Source organism: Xenia sp. Carnegie-2017, unplaced genomic scaffold (genome assembly GCF_021976095.1).
Source record: "Xenia sp. Carnegie-2017 unplaced genomic scaffold, XeniaSp_v1 HiC_scaffold_16, whole genome shotgun sequence".
In the NCBI taxonomy this organism is placed as follows: Eukaryota; Metazoa; Cnidaria; class Anthozoa; order Malacalcyonacea; family Xeniidae; genus Xenia; species Xenia sp. Carnegie-2017.
This window is the reverse complement of record NW_025813469.1, coordinates 5,923,817-5,946,997: the sequence shown is the minus strand read 5'-3', so window position 1 is coordinate 5,946,997 and position 23,181 is coordinate 5,923,817. Positions and strand designations below refer to the sequence as shown.

General features: G+C 37.9%; 2 protein-coding genes and 2 long non-coding RNA genes across 5 annotated transcripts in view; 2 read left to right on the top strand and 2 right to left on the bottom strand.

Annotated features, from left to right (window-relative positions):
- The first annotated feature begins 9,894 nt into the window (after positions 1–9,894).
- LOC124435902 lies at positions 9,895–11,610 on the top strand. Its single transcript, XM_046985834.1, has one exon. It carries the CDS (start codon positions 9,895–9,897, stop codon positions 11,608–11,610), a length of 1,716 nt encoding a protein of 571 aa, XP_046841790.1.
- A 998-nt stretch (positions 11,611–12,608) lies between these two features.
- Positions 12,609–13,582, bottom strand: LOC124437640. Its single transcript, XR_006945789.1, has 2 exons — positions 13,026–13,582; positions 12,609–12,866 (listed from the first exon to the last, which is right to left on the bottom strand). It is a non-coding gene; the product is annotated as an uncharacterized LOC124437640 (long non-coding RNA).
- A 710-nt stretch (positions 13,583–14,292) lies between these two features.
- Positions 14,293–23,181, bottom strand: part of LOC124437638 (phosphorylase b kinase regulatory subunit beta-like) — a 47,915-nt gene continuing 39,026 nt past the window's right edge. The window contains exons 34-36 of one of the 2 annotated variants that reach the window (XM_046987610.1): positions 15,523–15,567; positions 15,260–15,297; positions 14,293–14,589 (exon numbers count right to left, since the gene is read on the bottom strand). In XM_046987610.1, the coding sequence (XP_046843566.1) occupies positions 14,586–14,589; positions 15,260–15,297; positions 15,523–15,567 (87 nt within the window). In that variant the 3' untranslated portion in view covers positions 14,293–14,585. Of the gene's footprint in view, positions 14,590–14,824; positions 15,298–15,522; positions 15,568–23,181 lie in introns of those variants that run through there. The other variant, XM_046987609.1, reaches the window with a different exon arrangement.
- On the top strand, positions 16,579–17,134 carry LOC124437641. The gene is made up of 2 exons (XR_006945790.1): positions 16,579–16,636; positions 16,903–17,134. It is a non-coding gene; the product is annotated as an uncharacterized LOC124437641 (long non-coding RNA).

Below are 23,181 nucleotides of genomic sequence, written 5' to 3'. Positions count from 1 at the left end.
TAATTGCTGTGGTCTGTTCAGGGGGGTTTGTTCCAAGTTGGTATACCAACTTTCTAATGTAGTAGTCAGTGCTGTAAGTAATGCATTTTGCCGAGTTCCAGTCAATGTTGTGCTTTGTGAGTCGGTGATGTTCGGCAATGTGATTAGTTTTGTCTTTTTTCCTTGTACCTTGTTTGTGTTAAGTAAGTCTTATGTTTAAGTTCCTGCCAGTTTCCCCGATAAAGAAGGCGTTGCAGTCGGAGCAGTTTATTTTATAAACTGCACCTTGTCGTTCGTTGGGTTGTTCTTTGTCCTTTATGTTCGTTAGTACTTGTCGTAACGTTGTCATTGGTTTTTGTGCGACACGTATGTTGTATGGTCGTAAGATACGCGAGATAGTCTCAGACGTACCTTTGATGTAAGGTATCGTTGCTGTTGTCACTGAGTTGTTCGTTTCGTTGTGTTCGTTGGGTTTGTAAGTGTTGCGTTTGATGTAGTCAAAGTTATAGTTGTTTTGTCAAAACACGTTTGAGATTGTTGTTTTCGTTGTGTAGAGCGTCCGGTGAATCACATATGATTTGTGCACGTCTTGTTAATGTTCTAAATGTGGTGGCTTTGTGTGATGTAGGGTTGTAAGATGATTAGTCTAGTAGTCGGTCAGTGTGTTTTGGCTTGCGATAAACTTTGTTCGTAGTTTTGATAGTCCTATTTTACCAAACAGTCGAGAAAGGAAGAGTTCCGTTTTCTTCGAAATCTTTGGTAAATTGTATGTGATTGTTCTGTTTGTTGATGTGAGTGTGAAAGTTATCAATCTTGTCTGCATGTAGTGATGTGATTGTGTCATCTACGTAGCGGAGTTAAAAAGGTAGTGCAAGTTTGTAAGTCGTGAGCCCCCGTTCCTCTATAGATTGCATTACAATTTCAGCAACTACAACAGAAACGGGTGAGCCCATTGCTGTTCCATGTAATTGTTTGTAGTGTGTACCTTTGTACTGGAAGTAAGTCGAGGTCAGACAGAGTTTTAGTAGCTCGATAATGTCTTCTGTCTGTAATGGCAGTACGTCCGTGGTGTTTGTAATGAGGGTTTTTGTACAAGTAATTGCCAGATTAAGTTCACTGTTACTGGTACGCGTTTTAGTGTGTTTTAAACGTTCAAGTTTCTGTTGTTCTTTGATTTGATGTTGTGTCACAGTTTTGTTTGCTCAGTCTTCTCAGTCAAGAACAAAGACTTGACTCTTTGTTCTTGACTGAACAAACTGAAAGAACTCATACCAACGACAGCAAGTGACACTTTACTTTCTAAGATACAAACTATTGCAGAGAAACGAGCAAACAAGACTGAGACACAACACGAAATCAAACAAGAACAAAAACTTAAACGTTTAAAACGCACCAAAACAGATACAAGACATAAACATGACGATAACTGAGTGAGGAATATTTCCTTCCGCTCATTAGACGAAACTGAAACACGACTACTGTGTTACGGACTAAAACATTCCATAACACCTGAACGAATCCCGACTGAGACGATGGTATCAAATGTCGAGGCTGTCCTAGCGTATCAAAGAGACTTGTCAGAGACAACCAAAGACGAGATCAAAAGCAGGGTAGCCTTCGCTTTTAATCGGCCTCTATACGTGACAACAACTTGACAAAGGACGAACAAAAAGCACTCAAACGACTAAAACACGACAGCAACATCGTCATTTTACCAAGCAGACAAAGGACGCGTGACTGTGGTCATGGACAGGACTGATTACTTCGACAAAATGGATACCCTTGTTAACGACAGACAAACGTACGAACAACTCAAACGAGACCCAAAACCATCACTAGTACGCAAACTTAACAGCAAAATCTTCTCTACGAGAAAATCTAACATTATATCTGAACGTATTTACTATCGACTTAGATGTTTAGTACCACGACCACCCAGACTATATGGACTACCAAAACTTCACAAACCACAAATACCTATGCGACCAGTTGTATCATTCTGTGGTTCGCCTAATTACGAACTCTCAAAGTACTCGACTGAGATACTGCAACCACTTACAAGCAAATCAAAACACAAGCTACAATCCACTGAAACTTTCATTAAAAAACTGAGCACTATACAAATACCGGACAGCTATATACATGTCTTTTGATGTGAAATCACTGTTCACCAGTATTCCACTTAATCAGGCACATGTAAAAAACCGTCATTACAAACACCACGGACGTACTGCCATTACCGACAGAAGACACTATCGAGCTACTGGAGATCTGCCTCATCTCGACTTATTTCCAGTACAAAGGTACATACTACAAACACTTACATGGAACAGCAATGGGCTCACCCGTTTCTGTTGTAGTTGCTGAAATTGTAATGCAATCTATAGAGGAACGGGCGCTCACGACTTACAAATATGCACTACTTTTTTAACTCCGCTACGTAGATGACACAATCACAGCACTACATACAGACGAGATTGATAACTTTCAAACTCACATCAACAAGCAGAACAATCACATACAATTTACCAAAGATGTCGAGGAAAACGGAACTCTTCCTTTTCTCGACTGTTTGGTAAAACAGGATAGTCAAAAACTACGAACAGCAGATTATCGCAAACCAACACACACTGACCGACTACTAAACCAATCATCTTACAACCCTACATCACACAAAGCTACAACAATCAGAACATTAACAAGACGTGCACAAATCATATGTGATTCACCGGACGCTCTACACAACGAAAACACGTGTTTTTGACAAAAACAACTATAACTTTGACTACATCAAACGCAACACTTACAAACCCAACGAACACAACAAAACGAACAACTCAGCGACAACCGCAACGATACCATACATCAAAAGTACGTCTGAGACTATCTCACGTATCTTACGACCATACAACATACGTGTCGCACATAAACCAATCACAACGCTACGACAAGTACTAACGAACATAAAGGACAAAGAACAACCCAACGAACGACAAGGTGCAGTTTACAAAATAAACTGCTCCGACTGCCACGCCTTCTTTATCGGGGAAACTGGCAGGAACTTAAACATAAGACTTACTGAACACAAACGAGGTACAAGGAAACAAGACAAAACTAATCACATTGCCGAACATCACCGACTCACAAAGCACAACATTAACTGGGACTCGGCAAAATGCATTACTTACAGCACTGACTATCACATTAGAAAGTTGGTATACCAACTTGGAACAAACCCCCCTGAACAGATCACAGCAATTACCGGCACCTAACAAACGACTAATTCACAATACAAACGATCTACTAAAAACATTACACTTCACACTAATCCACAATGACAATACACAATTGACACCCACACATTTCCTGTACACACAATACAGTGACGTAAGAACCATATAACAAATACGGCTAACCTGACGTTTACTCCTCATTTGACTCTGAAGATGACTATCGCTAAGTTTGTCGAAACGTCAGTCAACAACAACAAAAACAATCCTTCTCAGGACTATACTAACCTGGACGATCTACATCTAAACATAAATTCCTTTCACCATATGGGATTCTCCTCCAAAATGGCAACCGATGCAAACACCCTATACTGGAATGATAACTCCATTAAGAATGTCCTGTTATGAGATGAAGGCAACATACGCCAAAAATTTGTCCACTCCCGCCTGAAATAATGTATATTTTCTTGGCGATCGATGTTTGTTTTTACTTTTTGCAACGGAGACTCCGTCAAAAAGTTTTATTTATTGTCGTTTTTTCGACAATCTGCATTGTACCATGCTTAGCTTATACTAAGCGAGATATCATCGGTGCTACATAATGATTAAAGATCAAGTTCATTTGAAATGATACGTTTAGATATTTATCTTCCATAGCTGCTTGATGAACAAAAAGACTAAAAAATGGAAAAACAATTCTTGAAATTGAATTGCGAAGGAGTCCTTCATCTTTGGTGTATATAATATAACGATAATAAATTGGTACATGAGATTGCGTACTCAGAAACTCTTGGTCGCCTTCTACCTCCTGCTGTACACACTGCTGAGCAGTGCATTCTTAATAGAGCATTTCATTGAAATCGTTTATGAAGTTTTCGTGTGTATTGTCGGTATCATCGTAATCGCTATCATCACACTCATCCGGCTCTTTTATTGAGCCGTCATCTTCAGAGGCGTAGTTACTGCAGTCAGAACAACCGTAAATGTCAGTACGTTGTAAATATGGATCGTGACTAAAACACCACACGAGTACATACGAGTACATACGAGTAACATACGAGTACATACGAGTACATACGAGTAACATACGAGTACATACGAGTAACATACCAGTACATACGAGTGACATACGACTATTTTCTGGTCAACAAATGATAAACGACACAATTTCTTCAATACATTGATATTTGCGTTTATTTTTCCTTGTATTTGTGTGGACTTTGGGGCAACCATTCGATGGATTTAAGTACTGAAAAGGTATTTTACTTTCATACTACATTCATTTGTATGTTTTAGTTGAATTTGTTATAGATATTTTGTCGATGCAATTTGCCAGTGTTTGAGCGCTTTTTGACACACTTTCACCTAGGAAATACATATTTATGAAAGCGATTATACATTCATTTTGGTCTTTAAGATACTGATTTTTCAGTTAAAAGACTGAATTATATCAGCTAGAACTTTAAAAACATTAAAAGTAAGCTGAAATTGTACGCATAATATGATACGTAACACAGTGCAACTCTCTCTTTGATTCAAATATATATAATGTACATTTATTTCATATAGCACGTTTTGAAAGCATTATTTATACGTTGTTTATTTAATCGCTTTCAAAAATATGTATTTCCTAGGTGAAAGTGTGTCAAAAAGCGCTCAAATACTGGCAAATTGCATCGACAAAATATCTATAACAAATTCAACTAAAACATACAAATGAATGTAGTATGAAAGTAAAATACCTTTTCAGTATTTAAATCCATCGAATGGTTGCCCCAAAGTCCACACAAATACAAGGAAAAATAAACGCAAATATCAATGTATTGAAGAAATTGTGTTGTTTATCATTTGTTGACCAGAAAATAGTCGTATGTCACTCGTATGTACTCGTATGTTACTCGTATGTACTTGTATGTTACTCGTATGTACTCGTATGTTACTCGTATATACTCGTATGTACTCGTATGTTACTCGTATGTACTCGTATGTACTCGTGTGGTGTTTTAGTCACGATCGTAAATATGACTTCACGCAAGAGCATCAAAGATTCTTGCACCCAGCCTTACACTTGCATGTTACGCACTTAATAAGTGTATCTGGAGCAGAAGGTCCAGTCATCCAAAGAATCTCTAACTGACCATTTTTCATGTGCCATTCACGCCTCACAGGAGGTTGAATATTAATGTGCGATTGCAAACAATTTGTGGCTACCGTATGAATTGCCGCTTTGGACGGAATGGGGAGCAGGAAGTGACGTTTGAAAGGGTGTTGTTATTTAATAAGAGTGAAAGACAAATTGTTGTTGTTGAATCTTGTACGTGGGACCAAACGGTCCTTAACGTAATTTGAGAACAGTAATTCGAAAACAGTAAATTGAAAACAAAGATAATAATTTGAAAATAATAAATTTGTAATTTGGTTTATTCTTAAGTTGTATGACGACTTGATAGTAACAGTTAAGGACCTAAACACCACGATTGTTAATTGGTAAACAATATATTCGCGCGTCAGGGACGGTGTATTTCATCTATATTCGCTTGTCAGGGACAGTGAATCTCATCTATATTCGTGTATTTCATCTATATTCGCTTGTCAGGGACGGTGAATCTCATCTATATTCGTGTATTTCATCTATATTCGCTTTTCAGGGACGGTGAATCTCATTTATATTCGTGTATCTCAACTATATTCTCGCGTCAGGGACGGTGAATCTCATCTATATTCGTGTATCTCAACTATATTCTCGCGTCAGGGACGGTGTTTTTCATTTATGTTCGCTCGTTACAGACGACGTATTTAATTGCTCGAAGGAAACGGCTATCTGAATATACTTGCTTATTCGGGACGGGATATCGCAACAAAACCTTTGGGATTATTACATGGAATGATTGACAGTTGCTAGGGCAGCTTGCGAAGTCATTTCTATTTTGGGAGTTCGATTATGTCAGTAAAATCTTGGCCGATAGTGTTGCAAGATGAGCGGATTGTCGAACAGAAAACAAGATCTGAGAGTGGCTTCAGACACGTAGGTTTCACAGTGTTCGACAATGAACTAAATACTCCAATATCGGAATCAAATATAGGAAAGACCGGAAACGAAACAATCAACGTTTTGTTTAAGACTCGTATCGGGTTAATAAACTATTTAATAACCAATCAGGGATGGTTACAAGAAGGCATTCACGCTGGTGCAACATTGGACGAAATCAAGAGAAAACAATATGATGATAATTGGAAGGCGTTCGTTGACATTCACGAACAATACCTTGAATTAGTCGTCCAGGATGAAGAAAGAGAAATAGCAAATCGTAGCTACAAAGAGCAGATGGCAGAAAAGGTGCATGTGGACGAAATGGTCAGATCTTGGCAAAGGAATGCCAAATTAGAAGCAAAACAACGAGAAGAGGTTAGCTCGCCTTCATTACTAACAAGTAGAAGCTCAGCAAGTAAGTCAAGGAGCAATAGTTCCAAGTCTTCAACAGTGTCCAGAAGGAAAAAAAAGTTAGCCCTTGCACAGCTGAAGAGAGATCAATTAGCGAAACAACATGAACTTGAAAGGAAAATGGCAGAATTAAGATTTGAAAAGGAGGCTATGGAAGCCAAAATGGAAGAAGAGCGAGCGTTGGTGAGCCTTAACGCTTGCCGCGAAAAAGCAGAGATCGAACTCGAAGAAGACCACGGTAAGACCACAGCGGTAACGGTATCAAAACTAACAAAAAACCTGTCACCGTTTGCAAAGGCGTATGTTCCGCAAAGTTCGCTAGTACAAACAAAAGGCATGCCCTCCCAGCCAAGGAATGTGGGGGACTTGTAGATCAATCCGAACCACAAATAAAACAGTCGGAGGTACCAACGCAGAAAACTCAAACTAATCCAGATCAGACTGTAAGATCGTCGGAAGACGAATCACAATCAGCTCCTATGACGAACTTAATTAAACAAAAAGCCGAACAGATCCAATTAAAGGAAGGAGGAGGAGGAGACGAGATAGTAAAAGCCTTGAGACAAGTAGTTTCCATGCCAAAAATCAAATATATGCACTTTGAGGGTGATGCAATAAATTATGCCTCCTTCATGCATAATTTTGAGACTTGCTTAGAAAAGGACAATCCAGATAATTCTACTAGACTTCAACTCCTAATACAACATTGCACTGGTAAAGCACGTGATGCTATTGAGAGTTGTGTTAACTTACCTGCCCAGGAAGGTTATAATATCGCGAAGAACACACTGTATGAAAATTTTGGCAAACCGCACATAATTGCAAAGGCTCACGTTCTAAAATTGATGAATTTGCCGCTATTGAAGCAAGCAGATGGACCAAGTTTGTTGGAGTTAACTCGACATCTGGAAGTGGCAAACAGAACCCTTACTAGTATGGGGCCAGAATATGAAAGCGAGCTGGACCATATGAACACCCTACGCGAATTAAATCGTAAGCTACCACTATTTATGAGAGTTAGGTGGACAGAATGTGCGGGCTCTATTATCGAATCTGGTTCTAGACCTAAATTTAAAGATTTCCTTTTGTTTGTGAAGAAAAGAGCCAAACTCGTGAACAATGAATTCGGAGATCTCTATTCCGGCGTGGTAAGGAACAATGGAGGCAAGAGATTAGAAGGGAAAAAGGGTCCCTCTGCGAGAACTAGTTCGTTTGCAGCTGGAGCGTACAAACGAGAGAACGGTAGAGATGGAAACTTTAAAGAAAGGAGAACATCAAACATGAATGCCTCATTTGTCAAGAAGGCCGTAGGATATGGAAATGCGATAAGTTTAAGAAACTTCCTTATCACGAAAAGAAGAAGTTTGTTCAAGAACACGAACTTTGTTTCAGGTGTCTTATTAAAGGGCATTATGCCAGATCTTGTCCCAAGACTGATATTAAATGTCGAGTAGAAGGATGCGGAAACGGCCACAATACGTTGTTACATCCACCACAAACGAATACGTCCAGTAAGGAGAATTCAAAAGACGAACTGTATGAAGGAAATAACACAAACAAAAGGAGGGATCCGAACAAAGAGGGAAGTATAGATGAAGTAAAGGTAGCAGTTGCAACTGGGGCCGGAGACCGCGTGTGCCTTAGCGTTGTCCCACTGAAAGTAAAAGCAAAGGGGAATAATCGACCGGCAGTCAGAACTTACGCAATAATGGACAGCGGTTCAGAAGTAACACTTTGTCATAAACGTTTGCAAAATCAACTTGGAATAACTGGGCGTAAGCTTGACTTCACATTGACAGGGATGACTGGATCGACTGAATTAAAGAGTGAATTAGTGGATATCGTAGTAAGTTCTATGGACGACAGCACAGTGGTTGAATTACCAAATGTCAGAACGGTGAACCAAATACCAATTTCAGAGTCTTGTGTAGCAAAAAGAGGTGATATAAGAAAATGGCCGCACTTACGCAATCTTCCGTTGCAAGAGTTAGAGACTTGTGAAGTTATGCTGGTTATCGGACTGCGCGAAAATCCTAAGTTGTTTCTACCTTTAGAATATAAATTGGGAGAGGAGAAGGATCCAGTGGCAATTAAATACAGTTTAGGATGGACAGTGATTGGTCCTGTCGCCTACCGAAATGAACGGTGTGCATCGGCTAATCTTGCACGATTGGAATTCGATGCCCCTGACTCTGCCACTAATAATGAAGTTGATGAAGCGGAAAATGAATGCCTCAAGTATCAATTGGAAAGACTGAGGAAGACCGACTTTGAGGGCTCCCTAGTTGAAACTAAAGTGTGTCCGTCGCTTGAAGACAAGAGAGCGCTTCAAATAATGGAAGAGACGCTGACAGTAGTGGATAGTCATTTTCAAGTTGCCCTGCAATGGCGAAAGAAATCGCCCTCCTTACCCAATAATAGAATAATCGCAGAACGCAGAGGCTTGCTTTTGAAAAAATCTGTTACTGTTCTCAAGGATGAAAACCTGTTGGAAAAGTATCAAGCCACAATAAACGATTACATTGACAAAGGCTACGCAGAAAGAATTCCTCAGGATCAACTAGAGGTAAACGACAGACCAACGTGGTACCTACCACATCACCCGGTTACTCATCCTCTAAAGCCCGAAAAGATAAGAGTCGTCTATGATTGTGCAGCCAGATATGAGCAAACGTCGTTGAATCAACAACTTCTACAGGGTACGGATCAGACAAATCTGTTAACAGGCGTGTTAATTCGCTTCAGAGAGGAATTGGTTGCAGTAGTTGCTGATTTAGAAGCAATGTTCCATCACGTTCTAGTGGAACCAAAGGATCGGGACGCATTGCGATTCTTATGGTGGCCAAATAAAGACCTTTCCGGAGACATGGAAGAATACCGAATGACGAGACATTTGTTCGGAGCAACGTCTTCTCCAAGTATCGCCAATTTCTGTTTGCGGAAGACAGCCGAGTTGTATCAAAAAGAATACGACTCACTAGCAGTAGAGACGGTGAAACGTAACATGTATGTCGATGACTTGATGAAATCAATAAGCGAACCAGAGAAAGCAATAAGTTTAGCGAGTCAATTGCGTCAACTATTGAAAAGAGGAGGATTCCGCCTTACAAAATGGTACAGCAACAGCAGGAGCTTGATGGCAACAATTCCCGAAACTGAGAGAGCAAAATCCGTAAAGAATTTAAATTGGATAAGCTTCCCACAGAAAGTACTCTTGGAATAAAGTGGGACACAGAAGAGGATATGTTTGTGTGGGTTGTAGCGGAAAGAATGTTGCAGTTAGAAAACGAAGGTCCTGTCACTCGACGGAAGATAGTGTCAGCAGTATATTCGCTTTTCAATCCCTTAGGCTTTATTGCTCCGTTTGTTATGAAGGCGAAGTTAATACTGCAAATGCTTTGTAGAAAAGGACTTGGATGGGATGATCACATTCAGGCGAACGAACTTTCGCAATGGAAACGTTGGGTAGTTGATCTCCCAAAGCTACAAGAAATTCGGGTTCGCCGCTGTTTTAAACCTGCAGGATTCATAGAAGTTAAAGATGTGAGTCTACATATTTTCTCCGACGCCTCTCGACTTGGCTATTCGGCGGTGGCATATTTGCGTCTAAAGAATGGAAACAACGAAATACACTGCTCATTTGTAATTGGGAAGGCTAGACTCGCTCCATTAAGGGAGATTTCTATTCCAAGACTGGAATTAACGGCTGCCGTCATTTCCGTAAGACTTTCGAAGATTATTCGAGAAGAATTAGATATGGTAGTGCAAAGAGTTTGTTACTGGACAGATTCAATGTCAGTCCTCAAATGTATTAACAACGAAAGCAAAAGATTTCACACATTCGAGTCCAACCGTTTGTCAGTGATTCGTAGTGGATCGCACCCATCCGAGTGGAATTACGTGAACCGAGACGACAATCCCGCCGATGAAGGTTCCAAGGGCGTTAGATTGGACGTGTTGAGAAATAAAGGCCAATGGTTAAAAGGTCCTGCATTCCTTTGGGAGGATGAAAGCCATTGGCCGAAGGGAATAACAATTCCTGAATTAATGGATGAAGACCGAGAGGTAAGGAAGGAAGCCCAAATCTACGTGACTGCAGAACAGCCTCATTTGTTGGATATGTTGATTTCACGCCACTCCGTTTGGTGGAAGTTGAGGTGTTCTGTTGCTTGGTTGTTACGTTATAAGGATTATCTTCTTAGCAAGGCGAGACAAAGGAAAGTTATTTCTGGTCCTCATTTGGAATCGGAATTTAAAGTTGGACGACTAACAATGGAAGAATTGGATGCCGCCGATAGGGAGATCTTCGCACATGTACAGAACACCACATTTTCTCAAGAACTAAAACTGTTTGCAGTTCCAGGAAATGGAAAGGAGTTTGACAAGGCACTACTCAGAAAATCAGGAATCTCCATCCGACAATTAAATCCAATGATGGTGAACGGCTTACTAAAAGTTGGAGGCAGGCTTGGTAATGCGCCAATCAATGGGAAATCAAAACATCCTATTATTCTACCCTTCAAGCATCCCGTCACAGATATGATAATTCGTCAACATCATGCTGAAGTAGGTCATATGGGTCAAGAATCCGTCTTATCGTCACTAAGAAAGGAATTCTGGATAATTAAAGGAAGAACAGCAGTTCGACGCGTAGTACGAAGTTGCCTAGCTTGTCAAAGAAGAAAGGCTCGTTTGGGTGAGCAGCTAATGTCAGATCTACCAAAAAGCCGAGTGACACCTCAAAAACCTCCTTTTACTATAGTAGGAATCGATTATTTTGGACCCATGCTGGTGAAAAGAGGTAGATCGTTGGTGAAAGGATATGGTTGCCTTTTCACATGTTTCACGACCCGAGCAATCCATATAGAAATAGCTCATTCCTTGGATACAGACTCGATGATCAACGCTCTCAGGAGATTTATTAGCATGCGAATTTTGTTAGTGCTAACAAGGAATTGAACAAAGGAATTGAAGAATGGGATCAAAGTAAAGTGGACAAATTTTGTACGCAAAGAAGAATTAAGTGGCACTTTAACCCGCCTTCAGCGAGCCATATGGGAGGCATATGGGAGAGAATGATACAATCTGTTAGACAAATCCTCAAAGCAATTCTCAAGGAACAAGTAGTTTCAGACGAAGTCCTGCAAACCGTGATTGTAGAGGTGGTTCTAATCCTGAATGCAAGACCTCTCACGCGCAACAGTGATAGTCCTGAAGATGACGATCCTCTAACTCCAAACCACTTATTGCATTTACGAGCAAGTACTAGTTTACCCCCGGGATTATTTGACAAAAATGATTTGTGCTGTAAGAAGAATTGGAAGCAGGCTCAATACTTAGCAAATGTTTTTTGGCGTAGATGGCTCAAAGAATACTTACCAACATTAATGGAGAGAAAGAAATGGTACACACCGAGACGGAGTCTTAAAAAAGGAGATCTAGTACTTGTAGCTGACGAAAACTACCCACGGGGACAATGGCCGTTAGGTGTCGTTGTAGAAGCAATAGCAAGTAATGACGGTTATGTGCGGACAGTGAAGGTAAAAACTAGTTCAACAGTATCGACCAGAGCCAAACATCAACGAAAGGGAGATTACAAGATGAACACAGTAACCTTGATCCGTCCCGTGACTAAACTATGTCTACTTGAGGTGGACAATTAAAGTTTATATATCTAAATAATTTAGAATTTGAGAGTTATGTTCTTGTTGTGTTATCCAGAATTAACGGTAGCTTAATATGGTTGTAAATGGATTGTTACGTTGCAATTTCCATTTAGGGGCCGGTGTGGCTACCGTATGAATTGCCGCTTTGGACGGAATGGGGAGCAGGAAGTGACGTTTGAAAGGGTGTTGTTATTTAATAAGAGTAAAAGACAAATTGTTGTTAATGAATCTTGTACGTGGGACCAAACGGTCCTTAACGTAATTTGAGAACAGTAATTCGAAGACAGTAAATTGAAAACAAAGATAATAATTTGAAAATAATAAATTTGTAATTTGGTTTATTCTTAAGTTGTATGACGACTTGATAGTAACACAATTCCTCCAGATGGCTGCTTGGTAGTTGGCTCTCTTAATGTGCGAAGCAGGCTATCTGCCTTTGGGGGAAGGCATTCGTCAGAACACTTGCCAGATGTTTCGATAAGCTCAGGGTTATCATGAAGTACCTTCCAAGGCTTCCCTTTCCCGTTAAGGCACTCGTAGAACCGCAGCCTATGCCGAAAAAAGAAATTATACCAATTGTAGATCATTTGTAGCGCATGAGGCTTTTTACTTTTTATTTTATGGTGAAGACTTGTTTTTTTTTCAACTATGCAAAGAAAAAATTACAAGGTTTTATGGATGTTTGCTGGACATATAAAATGTACTCACCTGTAAATGCATGAAATGACGGTAAGCATTGCCACAAATCCTCTCCGAGTCTATCTGACAATGATGTGATATTTATGGCTCGAAATTTTTTACCAGTTCCCGTCAATAAATAAAGATTACCAACTTTCTTCTGCGTGGCAGTACAAATTAAAAAAAAACAACCCTATAGGGGGTTTTGACGATAAGATGATGATAGGTTTGCGCTGCATGCTTTGCATGAAGTAGCAGGTGAGTATCTACTTCTTTATGGTTACTTTCAAGCTCAGGAATATTTTCTGGAATAACTGGATCACTTGCTGATTTACTGGAGTCAGCCGAATGCACTTAGTATTGCTGGTTACATACAAGAAGGACAAACCAGAGAGCTGTGGTGATAAATAAGTACTCCAATAATCAGACGCAAATGCCATAAGAGACTCTTTGTTCCTACCAGAGCTCACAAATAAAACAAGATGGCGACAGGTAAAACTTTAAACGAATATTATGAAACTTTGGAGTACTGAAACACCAAAGATTGCAATTTCAAGAGATGCAAACAACTTAAATCATATTCAGTCAGTAAAAATAAGTAGTTTTCTGTGATTTTTATGTAGCCATGAATTTCGGCATTTAGAAATCATTTTTTAGCACATTTTCTTGATACAGAATACGGCCTATATGCATGAAGCTTATTCGTGATATGCGATGTTTATTTTCTTTTCCTTTTTATTGCATTTTCTACATGCAACATACAAAAAAGGGGACATTGTATGCATGAAATATGTTATTTCTATTTATACATGACATGAAAAAAGTTTTTTAAATAGTTTTTTGCGAGAATCTCTACGTTTCATTAAGACCCTGAGCTATATATGTACTTGCAATATTAGTGTTTTCGTGACATGAAAAATGCTTCTTAAATAACACATTTTTCTCTTTATTTGACGATTCAAATTTTTGAAAACTTTGATAGTTTGTGTATTCAACCGAGAACTACAATATTTTGGCAGTAGAAATAGGGAGGTATATCTAGAACTTCTTTTAACTCAGAAAAAGCGAATATAAAAAGTGTATTTTTTAAAAAACTAAAGTTACAAAGGACTGGCTTCACCCCGAGTTATTATTCTAGTATACTTGTAATTCAATGGTTATTGCTGGAGTTATCTTGCAGCCAACATGGCGGCGATGCCTGCTTGCAGGCTAAAAGTTGGCAACAAAACTTCAAATGCTACGACGAGAGTGGCCCTTCTGTTAAGTTATCTATTCTGTGACCATACACAACATAAACTTGTCAGAAGATTCCACGCTTTAATGGGTGACAGATATTCTCCTAAATATGTACAAAGTTGAAAATGTACTGGTGATTCAGGGAACGAGTCTATCCAGTAATAAACTGAGTAAAGGAAATCATTCAGGGCAAATATTCTTGTAAAAATTTCAAGAGACAAATGCCTGAGAGACACAATATAGTGTGGTTCACTTGCACATGGTTCTTTTGGCAATCGTCGGCTTCAAATTACTTGAAAATCTTTGTCAACTTCTTTCACAAGTAAATCATCATCTTTCACTTCGACATTTGCTTTACCTTGATCAAATTTAGCAGAATTTTTATATGCTTGGTTGATAAGATTTTGCACCTTTTGCCCCTCTTTCTCTGAACTATTCATAGAATCTTTAGAATTAGTCTCTAAATGTTGGTAATATTGAGTGGCTCTTTATGAAATGAGATATCAGCAAAACTATCATCATCTGGAATTGAATCTTCTAAGTCACTACTTCCGTCTTGGTTGAATTTTACAAAGAATTTCTCTCGTTCACAATTCAAATTTCGACCAACATGGCAAAAAATTTTTTTATTGATTCCTTGCACGATAACAACAAGACATCTACAAGTCACGAGTAACTCAGGCCCGTTTTAAACGTCGAACATTACGTGAACCAAACACATTTAAAACCAAAGATAGTCAGGATTTCATCTCAATTTGCTTTTCCTTTAATGCATTCGGCTTCTGTAAAGTTCGACGTTTGAAACAGGGCTCAGACTGTAGTGAAAACTATTTCACGCATTCAAAATTAGCATAAAATTGTCTAATAATCTTAATGCAAAATAAAATCTCGTGTTATCATCAATAATTGCCAACTAGCATAATATACATTTCTATGAGATCACGCATTCCGAATCCAAGTCAACATCTACGGATTCTTTAAGAAGTTGACTCACAATAGCCTGTGCAAAAAATATTGTTGTACCATACTTTCCTGAAGTAGGTGCACTGTAAAATGTCGACATGTCCTGTTTTTTGGAAAAGAAAACAAACGAAAGATTAAAAAAAAATTATACGAAGTGACTTGCGGAAAAAACATAGAAACAACACAGAATTCACTACTTTGGGATGCTTGCAGATAGCAAAACAATAAAATCAATTGCAAACGTTAGAATCAACCGGTTAATTAGACTCCTGCTATATCGGCAGATATTGTTGATTGATATCTATATAGTTCATTGCAAGATTCTTACCTTTCCTGTTTCGTCATTGTATAATTGCATAGCTCCTGTGACCAACTACGAAAATTTAACAAAACTATCAATAAATTTGCAGCAGGACGTCCATTTTCTAGTTTTGCTTTAAAAATTTATTGCAGCAAACCAAATATGTTATTTTCAAAGTACATTACCAGAGAAAAAACTTATCATTTTGAAAAAAAACTTATCATTTCATAGCAATACTTATATCCATCTTCAAACGGGATATTTGTTTAACAGCCCAAGGCTCTTTTCCACTCATCGCAAAATGCCCTCGCTGCAAGCTTGCGAGTATTTTCGCGCCATCAAAAAATTTTGTTCAATTAATTTAACTATGCTGCAAGTCATGGTATGCTCGCTGCGAGTAATGGCTCTTTTCCACACATCGCAAAACGCACTCGCAAGTTCGCTGCGAGTGCCTGCGAGTTACTCGCAGCGAGCTTACCATGACTTGAAGCATAGTTAAATTAATTGAACAAAATTTTTTGATTGCGCGAACAGACTCGCAAGCTCGCAGGGGCATAATTGATCGGACATATGTGTATGCTTTCGGAGAACAATAGCTTAATGTTAATGCAAATTCCTTTGTTGCATTGTTATATCGTCTGTTGGTTGGTTTCAGTTTTGAATTTTGGACCATGTACCTGAATAATGATCTTTTAAAACACATTTTTTTTGTAATTGAGACATTTCAGATGGAATTATTGGTGATTTTTTTTGAGGTGCAAGCTATTTCTTTTGTGTTCTTCATGACAGATTCTTTTCTTCGTAATTTTTGTTGCAACAATTTTATTTTTTTATACATTTTTTGAATTGCATTTGAAGTTGTGGCAACAGCTAATGTTTCATTTTGGGAATGCTGCAACTCCATGGATTTGTGAAGAATATTTACTTGTGCTGGTAGACTTAGCTCATGTAATGTGGTTGTGCTTGCAATGAAAGGCACTGCAATAGATTGTGGTAAATACTCCTCAATGTTATTTTGTACTGAATGAAAACTTTGCAACTGCTGAAGGTCCATTGAATCATTGAGTACTAGCGAGCTTAGTTAGATCTACCCCATGTTTTGTGGTCACTTTTGTAGTGGAAGTCACTTCAATAGACTGTGGTAAGAATTCGTGGTTGACATGAAATGAATTTGCTAAAGATGGTTTTGCATGTATATCTGATATTGTGTCTTGAGAACATAGGAAATTATTTGTACCAGTTTGGAATTTTCGGAAAACAGAAGGAATGGCATTAAACCTATATCTGAGCTTGTTGGATGACTAAAATCATGTTTTAAAAAATGTTTGCTGCAAATGAAGCTGGACTGGCTTGCTTTCCATTTGTTTCTGTGTTTATCATATTTTATAAAAGAATTCTCCCATTTAGTAAGCAATCGAGTATTCTTTTAAGGAAACCTAAAGTGAATGTATACATGGACACTGTTATCAAAAATATATCAATATAAATCAAGGTAGTTTTGACATGACCAAACTGAAAACAATTGCAGTTTGTTGTTATTTTATATTCTCCTTTTGTTATATCATTTTGTTGTAATCTTTGATGCAAATGATTGTTGTATTATAGTTTAGTGACAAAAGAATATCAGAATTATTGTAAAGTCTTGATGCTTCATACACATTTTGAGTAACCAGACTGTGTAAGTACTGTCTTACGTTAACAATGAAAAAGTTTCCTTCAAAGATTTAGCTAACTTGGCTGGTCTAAACATGTAGTCACTACTAGCGTCCACTTTCTTAATATCAAAAGTCAACAAAGCTGTATTTTCGTTAGGAAAAATTAGTCAAGTTTACTGGTAGTCAAGTTTCATTACGTTTATACTGACAAAACATCATCAGCGAATAAACAATTCAAAATTTTAGGAATAACGTGAGTATTCGACAAAATTTTCAGGATACAATATACTTTCTACTGTACATACAAATGTTTACAAAGTGAAAAACAGTTGTTTTCCTTTAATTTTTGACAAACCATGTTTTACAGTTATTTTGTATCTCGCTTGAAATACAGTTCTCATAGAACATATATAAAGGTAATGACACAAATCATCTAGTAGCTTTTCCACAAACGTTGTTTTTCATTCCACTAACACTTTGATTGCGCTTTCATATACTCCCCATCTTTGTTTATTTTGAAAAATTGGTTTAAGAGCGCGAGTTTGAAAAATGCATCTACTTAAAATTCATAAGTATTGACGTAATGACGAAATTTACCTACCGATGAAAAGAAATTTTCTCACCAAGTATTTTCTTGCCATTTTGCTTTCTTGTGCACCCAGGCACAACGCAATAAATTGGCATAAGTGAAAAAACTTATCACTGTCTTTTCAGCAAGTTTTATTAAAACATATCCTTTCTCTCAACAAACTCAATAAAAAAATATTTTCGCAGTGAGTTGTCCGTTAGCGTGGCGTTGCCTTTCGCGATAGCACTAGTGTGAAAAAATTCAAACTTATAGTGGCCGTGTAGGGTTTTGAAGTTGGGGGATTGAAACTGACGTACAAACCGCGCAAGAGACTAGGACTTTGGCTTCAATTTTATATGTATAAAATGTATTGTCGTTATCATTCCAGATATATATATATATATATATATATATATATATATATATATATATTTGAAAATTGGTAACCCAGGCATATTATGATAATGATAAGGAATCTCTGGATTCTTATATATATATATATATATATATATATATATAAGGAGAAAATAAAACTACAATTTCATCCGATAAAGATTTTCGTGATTGCTTCTTCAGAGCTTAAGAGTGAGCAATATTATTTATTTTATCTATTTACGCTCTAATAGCTTAAGCATCGAGCACTGTATTATGGAGATTCAAATAAACTTCCTATATATATATATATATATATATATATATATATATATATATATATAAAATGAATAAAATAAAATAAAATGGACAATTGTTTGCTGTCGCTACTAGAGTTTCATAGGGCGATCTTCAGGCAACTGACAGATAATATTATATTTGCTGACTATACATCGACTAAAAGGTGTTAAGTTACATGACGGCATGCACTAAACATATCGGAACGTTTATTTAAAATGTTCTTTTACGTCCTTTCAGGATAAGTAGCCTTTCTTCAAGGCAAAGGGCACTTCTTTGTTATTTGTTCCACCTGGAAGTTGTTTGATGAAGTCGCATTTAATGTTGTAGTTACGTTTGTTTTCTTTCAGTGTCCACGTGTATGTAGAAAGTTCTGTCTCGTTGCGGTATTTAACTTAACACCTTTTAGTCGATGTATATAGTCAGCAAATATAATATTATCTGTCAGTTGCCTGAAGATCGCCCTACGGCGTGAAACTCTGAGTAGCGACAGCAAACAATTGTCCATTTTATTTTATTTTAGTTCATTTTATCTTACGCTCTTCTAATATATAGAATATTGAGCGCTCTTTTATCCAGGAATATTATCCATATATATATATATATATATATATATATATACATAAAAGATAACAGTTTCTCCGGATTTTAATTGATTTTTTATTGAGCTTTCGACTCGTTGCTTCGAGCCTTCATCAGAATGAAAAATATTTATTTACACGTGCTTTTAGCTTGGAGACGTTTAGAGCGTCTAATTGGATGAGTGGGTGGATTAATGTGATTGGATGGGGTGAAATGCGTTGCCATGGGTTTTGGTGTTACAAATTTTCAAACTTATATATATATATATATATGATAATGATAAGGATTCTCTGGATTTTTATTTTGAAATTTTTATTAAGCTTTCAACTCGGTGCTTCGAACCTTCGTCAGAATGTAAGAATATATTATTTACAAAGATTTTGTAGGCGTTTGGAGCGTCTGATTGGTTGGTTAGTAGTTGAGTTGATATTATCGGATGGTATAAGATGCGTTGTCATGGTTTCGGGTGTATGGATTGCGTTAATGAAATTTGAGTGTTTTACTTTAGTCGTTGTGTTATTAGTTTGTTGTTTTGGTTTTGTCTTTAGTTGTGAATAGATGATGGGGATGTCAATATGCCTGTTTATTGTGTTGTTGTCTTTGCTGTACCATGCCTCTTTGAATTCTCGTGCGTGTTTTGTCTGTGCGCGTCCAAGAAGTTGTGTTTTTGTCCAGTCAAATGTGTGGTTGGTATCGTAGGTATGTTCTGCTGGTACCATTTTGGGTCGCGTCGTTTGATGGCATTCTTGTGTTCAGTGAGTCTTGTTTCAATTTTCTTGGATGTTTGTCCTATGTACTGTTTGGGGCAATCTTTACATGGTATCATGTAGACCGCGTTGGTTGTGTCAAATGTCATTGTTCGGTCTTTATGTTTAGTGAAGTATGATTTGAGTTTGTGTGTTGGTTTATGTGCGATGTTTATTTTGAATGGTCGGAGTAGTCTTGATGTCATTTCTGATGTGCCGTTTATATATGGTAATGTCACTATTTTTACTGGTTCGTCTGTATCTTCGTTAGGTTTTTCAGTTTGTGGTTTGTTGTGTATTTTGTTTAATACTTTGTTGATAAAGTTTCGTGGGTAATTGTTGTTTATGAATGTAGAGTATAAGTAGTTGCGTTCATTCTTCTTGGCTTCTTCTGTATTGCAGTGTGTTTTAATCCTGTTAAAGAGAGTTCGTATGCAACTAATTTTGTGTTGTGTTGGGTGATTGCTATTAAAGTTGAGTATTTGGTCTGTGTGTGTATTTTTGCGGAATACTTGCGTGTTTAATGTGCCGTCATGTGATCTGGTAAGTAGAATATCTAGGAAGGTAAGTTGTTTGTTCTGTTCTTTGTCCATGGTGAAGGTTATGTTCTGTGTGGTGTTGTTTATTGTGTGTAGAATGTTTTCTGTTTTGTCTTTTTCGACGATAGCAAAGATGTCGTCAACAAATCTTCTCCATAGTCTGATGTGTGTGTTGTTGGTGACTGAATGCTTTTCAAGGTGTTGCATAACAGCTTCTGCAAGAAAGGTGGATAAAGGAGAACCCATTGGCGTTCCTGAGATTTGTCGGTAGTATGAATTTTGGAAGGTGAATTCAGTGGAGAGGCAGAGCTCGAGCAGGTCGATGATGTCGTCTTGGTCTAGTTCGGTTGTGATCGTTACTCTCAGAATAACGAGAAAGTGGGAATTATTCGCACGCAAAGAAATATCGACGTTGGAGCAACTACACTTCTTACACAACTGCAAACAACAGCGAATCCTACCGAACAGTATCAACTACCAACCACCAATAAAAACGAATTATGCCCAACAAATAGCACAATCAAACGGCCGACGTATGCTGAACATCCTCATATCTGACGCTCACAACCGCTTACGAATCTACAGACGAAAATTAAACCAACATCGAGAAACTGTTACGAATTACATCACACAAACCGATGCCAAATCCATTGACGAAACCATCAAAGAAACAACAAACGCGTATCGAACAAAACGACACAACGAACTCCAACGAAAACTACAAAAATCGAGATCATTTAAGGAAAATAACACCGACACGCATTCATGGGTAAAGAACATATCAAGCAAGCCACTCACCATACCACAGACTAAAATTTTAAGCAAAGGCTTCAATAACAACATCAAAGACGCCGACAAACTCGACTTCGTTGCCGATCTAGAATCCACACTGAAATTCACCAACTTAAGTGATGAAACCAAAGAAGACATTCGCCACAAAGTAACGACAAACCTCTGCCTCAAAAGACCAGTCACACTCAACAACGAAGAACAAAAAGCTATCAGAAACTTACGAAACGACGAAGACATAGTCATACTACCAGCCGACAAAGGACGCAAAACTGTAATCATGGACAAATCAGACTACATCAACAAAGCGAAGACCCTCTTACAAGACACCAACACGTATGAACCTCTACAAACAGACCCCAACAAAACCACTACCAACCGCATCAACAAGAAATTGAAACAACTAAAAGACAAAAAGAAACTTAACGAAACCGTCTACAAAAGAATCCGACCCAACGACTCCTCCACCGCCAAATTCTATGGACTACCAAAGATTCACAAGGAAAACAACCCACTACGACCAATTGTATCTCTTCCTGGATCTCCCACGTATGAACTATCTAACTATCTTTCTAATATTCTGCACCCACTAGTCAAATCATCACATCATACTATCAAAAATGCCACAACTTTCCTCACCAATATTAAAAATGTAAAACTAAAACCAGACGAAATCATGATATCTTACGATGTAGTGTCACTTTTCACATCCATACCCCTAAACGTAGCCAAACAAGTCACAAACGAACTACTTACTAACAACAACTCATGGAAAATCACAACCGAACTAGACCAAGACGACATCATCGACCTGCTCGAGCTCTGCCTCTCCACTGAATTCACCTTCCAAAATTCATACTACCGACAAATCTCAGGAACGCCAATGGGTTCTCCTTTATCCACCTTTCTTGCAGAAGCTGTTATGCAACACCTTGAAAAGCATTCAGTCACCAACAACACACACATCAGACTATGGAGAAGATTTGTTGACGACATCTTTGCTATCGTCGAAAAGACAAAACAGAAAACATTCTACACACAATAAACAACACCACACAGAACATAACCTTCACCATGGACAAAGAACAGAACAAACAACTTACCTTCCTAGATATTCTACTTACCAGATCACATGACGGCACATTAAACACGCAAGTATTCCGCAAAAATACACACACAGACCAAATACTCAACTTTAATAGCAATCACCCAACACAACACAAAATTAGTTGCATACGAACTCTCTTTAACAGGATTAAAACACACTGCAATACAGAAGAAGCCAAGAAGAATGAACGCAACTACTTATACTCTACATTCATAAACAACAATTACCCACGAAACTTTATCAACAAAGTATTAAACAAAATACACAACAAACCACAAACTGAAAAACCTAACGAAGATACAGACGAACCAGTAAAAATAGTGACATTACCATATATAAACGGCACATCAGAAATGACATCAAGACTACTCCGACCATTCAAAATAAACATCGCATATAAACCAACACACAAACTCAAATCATACTTCACTAAACATAAAGACCGAACAACGACATTCGACACAACCAACGCGGTCTACATGATACCATGTAAAGATTGCCCCAAACAGTACATAGGACAAACATCCAAGAAAATTGAAACAAGACTCACTGAACACAAGAATGCCATCAAACGACGCGACCCAAAATCACTACCAGCAGAAAATACCTACGATACCAACCACACATTTGACTGGACAAAAACACAACTTCTTGGACGCGCACAGACAAAACACGCACGAGAATTCAAAGAGGCATGGTACAGCAAAGACAACAACACAATTAACAGACATATTGACATCCCCATCATCTATTCACAACTAAAGATAAAACCAAAACAACAAACTAATAACACAACGACTAAAATAAAACACTCGAATTTCATTAACGTAATCGATACACCCGAAACCATGACAACGCATCTTATACCATCCGATAATATCAACTCAACTACTAACCAACCAATCAGACGCTCCAAACGCCTACAAAATCTTTGTAAATAATATATTGTCACATTCTGACGAAGGCTCGAAGCACCGAGTTGAAAGCTTAATAAAAATTTAAAACAAATCCAGAGAATCCTTATCATTAT

What these genes read in the sequence shown, in the direction of transcription:
- LOC124435902 (XM_046985834.1), top strand. Translation starts at nt 9,895, where the DNA reads ATGTTTGTGTGGGTTGTAGCGGAAAGAATGTTGCAGTTAGAAAACGAA.